Below are 12,640 nucleotides of genomic sequence, written 5' to 3'. Positions count from 1 at the left end.
TTGGTTTTTAATATCATGAGTGTTTGGCCATAAGATACACTATATGGACAAAAGTATTGCGATTAACTATTAAATTCAAGACCACATAAAGTCAGAATCTGCTGATTCCATAGCTGAAGAGCTCCAAACTTCCACTGGCATTAATATCAGCACAAATACTTGGCGGGAGCTAATGGAATGTGCTTCCATTGCCAAGCAGCTGTGTATGACTTCACCATTTTCACAAATTCATGTGTTTGTAGTTTACACGGAGATGATAACAGTGTTGTTTTCAAACACTGGCACTTTGAAACCAGTTTTCAAAAGTTTGTATTTTCAGGCCCCCAAAACGCCATTGTTGTGTAAATGAACGGCCAAAACTTATAAAAAGTTATTATTTTTTTTAAATAGTGTCGTGTAAACAGCACCTAAAGTAAAGGGGAACCCACTGTATATATATATAGAGAGAGAGAGAGAGAGTTATTATACACAAGTGTATTATTATTGTCATATCCTGCTCCCGCCCATATTCGCAGCAGCGTACGAAATTTTTTCCGCACATTCAAAGTCTAGTGTGACTGCCCCTTAAGAATAAACACTCTGCCTTGCAAAAAAAATTTAACTTGTAATTTCTCTGTGTGCCAGGCAAAATAATGCAAATCTTATCCAATCTTCACTGCTGATAAAATCGTAATTTAAATATCAGACATTTCAGACATACATTTATCTGTAATATATAATATTGTCATTTTTTAACGTAGTCCAAACATTAGAGTCAAAGCATTTCAAATAATTCTCAGAAATGTTCTCTCAAAGTTAACAAACATTAATGTTAATTGTTATGAATGTTGAGAATGTTCATTTAAAGTTATCTGGGCTTTAATGTTCTCAAAACATTAGCGCAAAAAATATTTATTTATAATCATTCATGGTACGCTTTTTTATCTGAAACGTTTTAGTTGGATGCTCATCTAACATTTTTAAAAATGATACTACTTGTTTCAGAGCGGCCAGAGAACATTCAAAAGTAACGTTCCCATAATGTTTGCAAATCGACTAGTTTGGTTCCCTCTTGTCTGCTTTTTTCCTAATGGGGTCAGTTCAGTCCGCGATGGCTGTACTTTGTGTCTCTGTGGTTGGCAGTTCTTTAGGAAGAATGTGGTTTGCTGAAGTGATTCATGGGACATGGAAGAACATGGAATCTTAAGTCTTAAATTAGAACATGCCTGATGTTTGTGTTTTAAATTCTCAAACTAAGTCAAACTTAATTAGTATTTTTTAACCCCAAAATTTCCTTTCATGCTTTCAGTCTATAGTATATTGTAATAAATGGATGATTCAGCCAAAAATTTAATCTCAACCTCATGTTGTTCCTAAAGGGGCGGTTACACTGCACTTTTCGTTCCATTGACTTCCATTCATACGCATGTGAATGCGTAAGACCGGAAACGCAAGCTCATGCGAAAAATTTCGCATTTCGCTGCGTTCCAAAGTTCAAGTTTGGTGAACTCTGACCTGCGAATTCGCATCACGTGAAGACATGTGACCAGTAGAAGATCGATACGTCACTGCGTGACCTCTCTGTATAGAAATTTAAAAATGGAGGAAGCACTCATTTTAGCCATAGCGCAGCGTCCTATTTTATATAATACATCTTTAAAAGATTATAAAAATCTAATAAAAAAAGAAGCTGCATGGTTCGCGGTGTCAATGGAAACAGGAACAGATGGTACATTTGAATGCAGACACATTTTATCATTTTTTATTGCTTAGTGTGTATATATATATATACAGTGGGTACGGAAAGTATTCAGACCCCCTTAAATTTTTCACTCTTTGTTATATTGCAGCCATTTGCTAAAATCATTTAAGTTAATTTTTTTTCCTCATTAATGTACACACAGATATTTATTTATAATCATTCATGGTACGCTTTTTTATCTGAAACGTTTTAGTTGGATGCTCATCTAACATTTTTAAAAATGATACTACTTGTTTCAGAGCGGCCAGAGAACATTCAAAAGTAACGTTCCCATAATGTTTGCAAAATGATCAAATGGAATGTTCCCTTAACGTTCATATAACCGTTGAAAACATTTTTAAAACATAAAAAAAAAATTTTTTTTTAAACATTCAGGAATAATGTTTTCATGACTTACTGGGAACATTACCAAAAACATTCTTAGAACATATTTTTGTTGGCTGTGAACATGGTCAATGTCACAAATTTGCTTAAATTTGATTAGTGACCTAGAAATAGGTCACCAGGTTTAAATAATAATAAATAAATAAATAATAGCTTTTGGACCCCACTGTGTACGTAAATTACCTTTGAGCAAGAGGGAGAATATTTCCATTCATGTCTTATTGTACAACAAGAATCATTACGAGAACAGATTCTCTTGGTTTTAAATGTGAAACTAATCCTTCAGCTGTCTATGTTTAAAGAGATTACGCTTCATGTTGTTGTTTGGGCTGCTCTCTGTTATCAGTTTGTACTTTTCAGCTGTTGCACTGATAGCGCAGGAAAGCCAGGCTTGCATTGTTCAAAGCTCTGTGTTTCCAGGAATACAGGTCTTACACTTGGCCAGATTACATGGAAAATGCTTCCCATTCCAGTGCCACTGAATGAATATGAGCTTACACACGTATTGTGTCTCACATACCAGCCTTTAACCGGAATAGGCACACGATTAAGTGAGCATGTCAGATGGGGGGGGTAAACAAACTGCTCGTAAGTGTACATGTGATTCGCATATTGATAATTATTCGCAACTTCCTGGTTATAAGGAATAATTTAGTACATTTAGTGGAAACGCAGACGGGACATGTGATGTAAGAGGCTGGCTGTGAGCGCCGGGTTTGGAGGCATGTAGGGGTTGGGCCCTGGGCGATGGTGAATTCTTGTGATGTTCGGGCAAAGCTCATACGGGCGGAGACATGAGCACATTCCTCTCCTCCCACCGCACACGCTCCCCTCGTGCCCATCACCACAGACACACGCGCTTCCTGGCCGTCCCCCAACACACACACATACACACCCTGCACTAACATCCACCGGAGCGCAAAACCCAATACTGGATAAGCACGGCCAAAAATGCTAAATCACTCAGTTGGGATGGTGATGATGGAGATCGGGGTGAATCATTTCCTGTAACACTTCATAAAACTTTTCATATTAAAGTACATGTAGATTATTAAGGATGGAAAAAGAACACGCATAAACTTTCCACTCTCCCGGTCAGATGTCAGACTTTTATGAAAACATGCAACAGTTTCTCTCTCAAATTAATAACATTTTGCATTTTTTGTCATTTTAATATATATTTTATTATATGTATATGTATGTATATATATATATATTTTTTTTTTTTGCCATTCTGGCATTGTTTTCATTACACTTTTTCCCTTCAGCATTTGTACTCATTACTCTCAATAATGAATGTAATTAGATTAACATGAATGTTTTACTGTATTACTGTTAAAATTACTTTATATTAATCTGCAATAATGTACTTTACATTTTCACCCTGTCAGACTGACCAAGATGGAGTACTGATAGTAAAGCAAATGAAAATGAAAGGGACAGTTCACCGAAAAATTTGCCGTCATTTACTCACCCTCATGTTTTTCCAAACCTGTGTGAGTTTCTTTCTTCTGCTGAGCACAAAAAGATAATTTGAAGAATCTTGGTAACCAAACGGTTTCTGGTAGCCATTGACTCCCAGTCAATGGCTCCCTGAAACATTTTTACAACAAATTATCTTCTTTTGTGTTCAACAGATGAAAGAAACTCATGCAGGTTTGGAACAACATGAGGGTGAGTAAATGATGGCAAATTTTTCATTTTTGGGTGAACTATCCCTTTAAGATAACTAATTAAATAACATAGTTTGTCTTCCCCTGATTGTCTCTCACTGAAAGTTTGTCACAATAAATTAGCTTCCCTTCAGGCAAGATCAACGCGTATGTGCATCTTAGTATGCGCTAGCTGTTGTTGACCACACTCGACATGCTACATAAGCTGTTGAAAAGTGACACTGATCGCACATGCCTTCTACAAGTGACAAACTCTCACAGACAAGCTAGAGCTCGTTATGTGATCTGATGGACTTGTTTACTTAATTCGAAGAGGAATTATCATTGAGGATTGCTGTTATGCAGTAACTTCTGAACTCTATAATGGTCAAAGACAAGAAAAAAATAACAACAGGATACCTAACAAAAGCTAATAAAATAAGACAAATATATACCAAACTCTATGTTAAATGTACTCTTCTCTTCAGTTTTATTTTCCTCAGTAGAAACATCTCCAACACCCTCGGCCAGTAACTGCACGTGTGAGCTGGGCCTTGGAAAGTGTGCTGAAACCGGTGACTGCAGGTGAGTGGGTTCATGAGAGTGAAATATGGGCTTGTGTGGCTCTCAGGCGTCATGTTGTTGAAGTATATCTGACCTGTGCAAGCCTGTTCCCGCTCACTACTATTGCAGAAGAAAACTGTAAACAGATTAACAATACAATGAACATGGCATGTAGGGTTAACTCTAGCCTCCGTGTAGCAGGTGTGATCCGGGATGGGGTGGACCGCGGTGTGAAGACTGTGTGCGAATGCCCGGATGTGTCCATGGCACCTGCCATCAGCCCTGGCAGTGCACATGCATGGACGGGTGGGCGGGCCGATTCTGTGATAAAGGTGATTCATTTTTGTAGATTAACCTGACAGCACTGATTATTCTGATAAAAGAAATCCAATATGATTTCCATGCATTTAAACATATATCCAAGAAATAAATGACAGGGGCATGAAAAAGGCTAGTTGCAACCAAGGCTCTTTGGGAATACGCAACATTTCTGCAAAATCTGAAATATGTTTTGTCTGGGTACATTTTGCTGCACTTTTCAGATGACACGTCTACAAAAGGCTATAAGCTATATCATTTTTTTCTCCATTGCAGATGTGGGATTATTAAACAGCAGAGTGAAAAAACATGCCGGGATGATATTGCGTTGCTTGTAGCATGTTTCCCAACGATAGAGTTAACAAAAGCAAATGTGAGATGCAGTAAAAATCCATTTGTTTAAGCAACCATGCCATTTTAGCTTCCTTATGCAAGACTACGAGCTCTTTTGTGGAGTGTCGTGATTCATTTTTCACAGAACTTGTACCTATGTGCTACCGAGCAAGTTTACTATGTCAGAAAACCACTCTAAAAAATGCTGGGTTAATTGTTTCAACCCAACTTTGTGTCAGATATGGACTATCCCAGCTGTTGGGTTACATTTTTTAATTAAATTTTTAACCCAAAGGTTGGGTTAGTCCATATTTGACCCAAGGTTGGGTTGAAACAACCCAGCATTTTTTTTTTTTTTTTAGAGTTTATACTTATGGAGCTGATTATGTGACACAAACATTCAAATGTATTTGTTTACACAACGCACTGGGAAACGTGTTTCGAGGTAATCGCAAAGTATTATGTTATTCATTGATCCTTTTCCCTGTAATTATAATTTGTGTGAAAAAGGAATAAAAGTTGTTGGTGTTTTACTGCCACTAGTGTTCATTTCACCTGGAAACTGCAGTGAAATTTATGGAAAGGTACATTTTTCCGATATGTAGCCGGAGTCACGTATTTACATTAAGCATGGGTTGGTTATTTTTGTATTATTAAGTCATTTTGTTTTTTATTAGTTTTCCTATTTCTGTTTAACAATTTAATTATATTTAAATAGAAATATATAGTATCATAATTTTTTCATTTCAGTTGCAATTGGTTCTTAAACTTATTTTATTTCAGGTTTTATTGTTTTATTTAAGTTTTAGATTATTCATGACCTTAAGTAGCAAACGCTTTAATAGATTGACATAACAGCGCGGACTTGTGTCCGCAGATATTTACGTGTGCTCCAGAGAGCAGCCGTGTCAGAATGGGGCTACTTGTGTCTTGAATGACTCTGGGGATTATAGCTGCTTATGTCCTGAAGGCTTTCATGGGCGGGACTGTGAACTGAAAACAGGGCCTTGCCAAAAGACCAAGTAAGTGTTTTTTTCCCCCTTTCGTTTGTAATGTAAATGCATGTTTTGTGTGTTCAAATGTACTCACCTGCCTAACATCACAAAGCTGCGGAAGAACAGAGCGAGACATTTTTAGTAGGACTTTCTGATTACAGTTACAATGAACTGTTTTATGTAAGATCAGTGAATAGTGGTTTGTTCATGATTTAACCTCTTTAAGTAAACATTTTGTTAAGCTTAATCTATTAGCACACAAGCCCAGACGCACTGGCACAGGCAGCACAACAGCCTGGTCAATTTGCAGCCTCCAGAGTGCAATCATGTAATTCAATGGGCTCATTACTGGCCCTGTAAGAGACTGCTAATACTGACACGCTGCAGCTCGGCCCCCGCTGTTCTTCCCATGAAGACCAAAACAAACGTTTCCAGGGAAACGATGCTGCAGGACTGGACCAGTTGCAGCACAGTTTTAGAGATGACAAATTATTACTTGAAATATTACAGTATATGGTTTAGCCTGTTAACATGAATGATGTAATGGGGATGTGTTTTTCACATGTCAAAAGTTTAATACGCAGATACAGTAAATAAGCCATTCACATGGCTGGTTCCCCTCAAAATGTAAATCTTGTGACTCGTTGGAAGAACGGTTTGCTTGAGAGTTTTGACCTGCTCAACACCGGCTCAGCCAATGGCATTACATTAGGGCAGAACTTTCTGTGTGTCCAACCAATGGCAATAGAACAGGAAAACATAAGGATTTTAACCATTGTGGTTCCAATTCTGAGTCCTTAATAGTTCCATTAAGACTTTTTTTTTTACTTTTGAGGAAGAAATATTTAGAGAAAAGATATTGCATTTACATCACCCAGCAGTCTATTGCCAAATGATGTTCAGATTTCAACTGAAAAGATATAAAAATACATTTAAGGCAAAGACATGTAATACAGTTCTTTCAGATGGTGTTTACATAGGCATATTAGCAATAATTTGTAGGTCAGGGAGTCTTTTTAATTTAGTAACCACTCCTATTGATTCAGTGCTTTTCATTTACTAAAAATGCCTCATAATTTATATTTGTATTATGTATTTGGCAGCAGGGACTTAAGTCCAAAGATACTTCAGTTCTGATGTATATGCTTATCCGAATGCATAGCATTTGAAAGTATACTCCTTTTGATAACGTTCCCAAACACAGGCGGTTGCAATATAAGCACTACAAAGTTTCATCTCTATACTAGTTTTGGTACCTCTTTAGTTGCAGACAACTGTTATAACCTAGTCACAAAAAAAGTATTTTGTCGTCACAGCCTCCAAAAGTTTGATATTGTTCCATCTCTTCAGCCAAAGTCGCCACCAGGGGCACCAACTAATTAGTGGAATAAAAAAAAATCAAGGTGCATGTGCATGCTGAGCATACGGAGTATGAATAATTAGAAAAACGGGACTTTTATGCGTACAGTGTGTGTATACTATGCTGATGATGAAATTTGTGTCATACTCACTGCATGCACACCCTAGTGTACGCATAAAAACCTAAGTATATTTTGGGCTTTACATTGCATTCAAGATATACAATCAATCAACTCATGGACTGCCTGGGAATTGAACTCATGATAATGGTGCTGCCTGCAAAGGAAGGTTCATTTGTTCATTAACCTGAATACTCTTGTTACGAGTCCAAAGTATACTTCAGTTTTGATGCAAATGATAGTGTAGTAGACTCCATTTAATAGCATGCAAGAACACAGGAGCTCCACACACATGCACAAGAAACACAACGAATGTTTTATTAAATCACAAAAAAAAAAAAAACTGGCTCACAAGTGCTATTCTTTCAGGAACTGGACTACACTTGGGTTGCTGTTATGTTGTAGTACCACTGTTGAATAGTAGTCTTTTAATGTGGTGCTTCATCCAATCGGTTTTGAATTTAAATTTTTTAAATGGAACTGGCTGTGAATAAAAATCGGTTCTCAGAAAGCTTTTTTTTTTTTTTTTGCAATTTGGTGACAATAGTGGTCCAGAAATCACACACTTCACATATAAAACCCAGCGCATTCACTACACAACTTTCAAAGTTGTCTGAACCGTCTGTCATCACTTATGTCAGTTACAGTCAAAACAAATTTCACACTACAGGACTTGGATCGCATATTTAACCTGCTTAACATCGCTTAGCTTGGACACCTCTCCCAAATTCTCAAACGTCTTTGATAAGTCACACATAGCTTTTGTTGTCATCTCCATTAACCGTCGACAAGATAAATCAGGCCTAAAATCTTGTAGTTTGTGGGTGTCAGATACACTATATTGCCAAAAGTATTAGGACACCCCCTTCTAATGAACAAGTTTGACTACTTTAGTAATTTCCATGAGTACAAATCTTAATGTTTAAGCATATAATGATATTCTAGGGAATTGTGTGCTTTTATTTTATAGCAACAGTTTAGACAGGACCCTTTTCTATTCTAACATGACAAAGCCTCTGTGTATAAGGCAAGGCTCAAAAAGAAATGATCGACTTATGCCGGGTTCAGACTACACGATATTTTTGTCGGTCACGATAGTCAGTGTGTCAGATTACACGATTTTGACTCCTAAAATCTTGTCGTGGACAAGAAACATGTCAGACTACACGTTGCTTCCCAACCATTCATCGCGTGCCGTCTTTAACGACGCGCGTGATGTAATCGAGAAGGCGGAACTAGCGACTGACTTCCGAAAACAAGAGTGTAAACATTGCTGAAGCGCTTCCGCTATAGTTCGCCAGCATTTTTCTTTCTTTGTTCTGTCGTGGTAGTCCCTCGATGACACATCATACAGGCAGGAGTACTGTTGCCACAGCTCCACGAACCTTTCCTCCATCTCATAATTATTTTGTTTCACTATGTTTGAAACCTGTGTATGAAAGAGCTTCTGTGCTGCTATTGGTCAACGTCACCAATGTCACAGAACTCGTCGTGGACGACGGGAAAAAAATTAAACATGCTAGTCTTTCTGTCGTGAAGCATCGCAGACGCGGAATCGGTTGTCGTCCACTATGACACACTACACAAGCTTAAACGATGGAATCTTGCGTCCCGACGCCCATTGTCGTTTACGAATCCCCACGACATCCTACGTCAAGCAAATAGTGGCAAAATCGGGCTAAAATAGTGTAGTCTGAACCGGGCATCAGTCAGTGTGGAAGAACTTGACTGGTCTGCAGAAAACCAAGTCCTAATCCCAGTTGAACACCTCTGGTGTGACTTTAAATGCAGACCTTGAGCCAAAAACTCATCAACAAACACCAATGACTTGTACATATGGGTACAATCATTTTAAACGCTTCCAAAACTGTTGCAACAGAGATGGAAATACAATTTGTAAATGCATGAATTGTTTCCATCTTTGTTGCCAGTTTTGGAAGTGCCTTGTCCATATAGTGTATGTACAAGTCATTGGTGTTTGTTGATGAGTTTTTGGAGGGGCGAAGGAGACAGAGTTACGCTGAGCAAACCCGCCCCAGTCAATCGCTCCCACGGGACCACTCCTAGTGGGGATGAAAGACGCTCGTTCAAAATCTCAGTGGTAACTCAGCATGGGGCGGAAGGGCTGTCAGAGCTGCAGCTCATCATCCTGCTGGTGTTGGGGGGCATGACTTTGGCCGTGGTGGTGCTAACAGCTGGTCTGGTCCTGCGCGGACATTGCCAGGACCGATCGGCTCGCTGTCAGTGCAGACGGGCCCCCGTTCACCATCGCCCATTCCACCGATGCCGGACAAACCCTGTGCCCATGCAACAGGAATGCAAGATCAGCTTCCTCCAGTCTCCGGCTCCAACTGAGCTCGAGAAGAAGAGGCTGAACACCGACATCATTTAGCCGCAGAGATCATGCAGCTGCTCTTGTTGAAGTAAAAGGCCACTTCTGACCTCTTAAAAGATAAAGACGGTATTCCTGAATCTGAGAGTTGGTCGCTGAAAGCAGGTGGTCATTATCCAGAGCGATTACACAGAAATAAAGAACCAATTAGTCGTGTTATTTTATTAAAGATGCCACAAGTGAGGCATGTAGTGCCGAGGGAACATTAGGTCAGTTAGAGTCAACATGAAATCAATAATGCTCGTACCTGGTCTTGGAAATTTTTTCTAAAGATAAGAGATGCTTGTCTGTGTAATATTTCATCAAAATTGTACTTACTCTGCCTCTGAAAAACATTTTGCTCTCACCAAGCAATATTTCTGCTGGAAAAAATAAAGAGTGTCTTAATGCCTTCCTGAATCTATTTCCTCCCCCAATTAAAAAAAAAATTGTTTTTATATGAAATTAAAACATTTTTTTCTGGTATTTTATTTTGGCCTTTAACCTTTTTTCCTCAAAGGCAGCATATGAGACAAATGCTTTCTAGCTAACAGTAATCATGCAATCTTGGCCACCAGGTGCCAAATTTTTTTTACACTGAAAAAAGTTAACATTACAGTAAGGACAGATAACATGGACTAACAATGAAAAATTCTTCAAAAGCATTTATTAATGTTCATTTCAACATTAGTAATTAAATTCAAAAGTATCTGTTAATATTATTTAATAGGCCTAAGCTAACCTGAACTATATACTAACAACTAAGATTAATAAATAATAATGTAAATAATGTATTTCTCATTGATAGTAACTTTTAGTAAATGCATTAACTATTGTTAACTAATGGGGTCTCTCCTAATGGGGAGTGTAAGGTTTTACAAAAATATAAATTAAATAAATAAATAAAGAGAATTATTTGAGGAAATACTTTCTTAGGGCTTCAGGGCTTTCTTAATTTTCATTTGGAGAGCACTTTTCAATATCCAGTCAGTTAAAAATGAATACAATTTAATCACACCTTACCCTTTTTCTCATTTTAATATACTGTATCACCTGGGAATACAGTATGTCACATTATGAAGGTAAGGTGGGTTGCAGATGCTGTTTCATATTGACTTCAAGGTACACACTGCCGGAGAGCCACTGTATTTGTTGATATGATGTCTGTACTCAGAGTAAACAGTAGCACTAATGGGCTGCATGTAAAATAAAGGGAAGCACTGAACCACCCAAATATATCAAAACTTCCATCGTGTGTTACATTAGTACTGTATGTATATAATCAAGCCATATTACTAAAAGCGCTTTTAATTTCAGGTTTATGTGTAGCCATTTTCGCCAAGTGTTCAAACTGTAAAATATTTCAATGTGAGTGAGTATATGCCAAGTAAGTTTTATTCTTTGAGTATTTGCTTTATGAACGTTTTTTTAAATGACAATGTAATGTTCCCTTTAACATTATATTGATGGTCTTTTAAGCAGTATAGTAATATGAATTTCATGGGATGATTTTTGTGATACATTAACAACAGTATTCTTAAGTGTAAATATAATTTATTTATGTAATTTATTGGTGAAATGTATATTTGTTTTTTATTGTAATGTGTATTTTTATACAGATCTGTGTGTATTAAAGTTTTTAACTGTGTAATAGCCGACCTCCGTGTCTAAATCACTCAGCCATGAACTAAAACAATGTCTTTGTATTGCAGTTGTCATGATTAAATTAACGTTTTTATGCAACACACTACATCCCTTTTATCCCTGAATCTGACTATCACATAATGCATGACATAAACAGTGCCATAATGCCTGACTGACACATTTTTGAGCCGGAAAAAAATAAAAAATACTATTTGCTTTGTATTGTGACATTCTGAAATTGTGAACTTGTGAATTTAATTAACCTACTTTATCTGGGCACTTTGAATGCTTTAGTAAAAAGACATCAAGTGACCTCTGGTGGACAATTCAAAACAATGACAGTATGTGGATCTCAACCCTTTCTCTGGATACTCCCCACAGTGTGATATTTATGCACCGTCATTTATTTACAGTATATTACCCAGTGTAACACCAATGTTTAGCTGAAAAAGATTTATTCACATGTAAGTAACAATACACCGCTTAATTTACATTTTCACTGAAAATGTAATATAAAATGCCCACCAATGGAAGACAGTCCTACTGACTTTCTAAAATGAGAGGAGAAGCATATAGAAGTGGCGCTTATCTGTTATGATTTGCTGAAATGTGCTCATCAATTCTTGGCGATAGTATCAAAATATTTCTCCAAGATACTCTCGACTTCATCCTCGGTGTAGTCCTGGACTTGGAAGAGCGAGTTTGTGGATGCTCCTCTGATCATGGCAGACAGCACTGGAGGGTGGGAAATGAAAAATATCTTTGTGGATATCTATCTAAACATCTGGGTGAATCTCATAAAACCTGTCAAAACCAGGGTCACATTTGATGTGGGAGAAAGTCTTAATACCTTTTCCAGAAGAAGGTCTGAAGAGACAGAAAACCCTTTTGTTGAGTGCCACAGCTCGGCCGAGCTCATAACCGACTCCTAAAGACGGCTGTGTCACCTCAGCTACTATCACTGAGACAGAGAGAGAAAACCGCACTGAATCACTGAGAATGTGACAGAGCCCGATACAACAGAACTAAGACAGTCAAGAGCAGCAGAGAACATGGTTAATGATAAAAGGTTTAAAGGGGTCATTTGATGTTGCTAAAAAGAACATAATTTTGTGTATTTGGTGTAATGCAATGTTTATGCGGTTTAAAGTAAAAAAAAA

The 12,640-nt window shown here is 37.6% G+C and overlaps 2 protein-coding genes across 2 annotated transcripts in view; one reads left to right on the top strand and one right to left on the bottom strand.

The window, feature by feature from the left end:
- Positions 1-4,212: 4,212 nt before the first annotated feature.
- Positions 4,213-10,262, top strand: LOC107739479 (delta-like 2 homolog (Drosophila)). The gene is made up of 4 exons (XM_016551607.1): positions 4,213-4,362; positions 4,543-4,673; positions 5,870-6,014; positions 9,464-10,262. The coding sequence occupies exons 1-4, from the start codon at positions 4,241-4,243 to the stop codon at positions 9,855-9,857; spliced, it is 792 nt and encodes a 263-aa protein (XP_016407093.1). The 5' UTR covers positions 4,213-4,240; the 3' UTR covers positions 9,858-10,262.
- Positions 10,263-11,892: 1,630 nt separating this feature from the next.
- dnph1 (2'-deoxynucleoside 5'-phosphate N-hydrolase 1) overlaps positions 11,893-12,640 on the bottom strand; it is a 3,865-nt gene continuing 3,117 nt past the window's right edge. Inside the window, exons 3-4 of the mRNA XM_016551613.1 lie at positions 12,331-12,441; positions 11,893-12,215 (exon numbers count right to left, since the gene is read on the bottom strand). Of these exons, the coding sequence (XP_016407099.1) occupies positions 12,097-12,215; positions 12,331-12,441 (230 nt within the window). The 3' untranslated portion in view covers positions 11,893-12,096. The remainder of the gene's footprint in view (positions 12,216-12,330; positions 12,442-12,640) is intronic.

Source organism: Sinocyclocheilus rhinocerous, unplaced genomic scaffold, assembly GCF_001515625.1.
Source record: "Sinocyclocheilus rhinocerous isolate Xijiao unplaced genomic scaffold, SAMN03320098_v1.1 scaffold345, whole genome shotgun sequence".
Taxonomy (NCBI): Eukaryota; Metazoa; Chordata; class Actinopteri; order Cypriniformes; family Cyprinidae; genus Sinocyclocheilus; species Sinocyclocheilus rhinocerous.
This window is presented reverse-complemented; position numbering and strand designations above follow the sequence as displayed.

Coding starts and splice junctions, on each gene's coding strand:
- LOC107739479 (XM_016551607.1), top strand. CDS start 4,241: ATGTTAAATGTACTCTTCTCTTCAGTTTTATTTTCCTCAGTAGAAACA. Junction 4,363..4,542: donor GCTGAAACCGGTGACTGCAG/GTGAGTGGGTTC, acceptor TCCGTGTAGCAG/GTGTGATCCGGGATGGGGTG. Junction 6,015..9,463: donor GGGCCTTGCCAAAAGACCAA/GTAAGTGTTTTT, acceptor GAGTTTTTGGAG/GGGCGAAGGAGACAGAGTTA.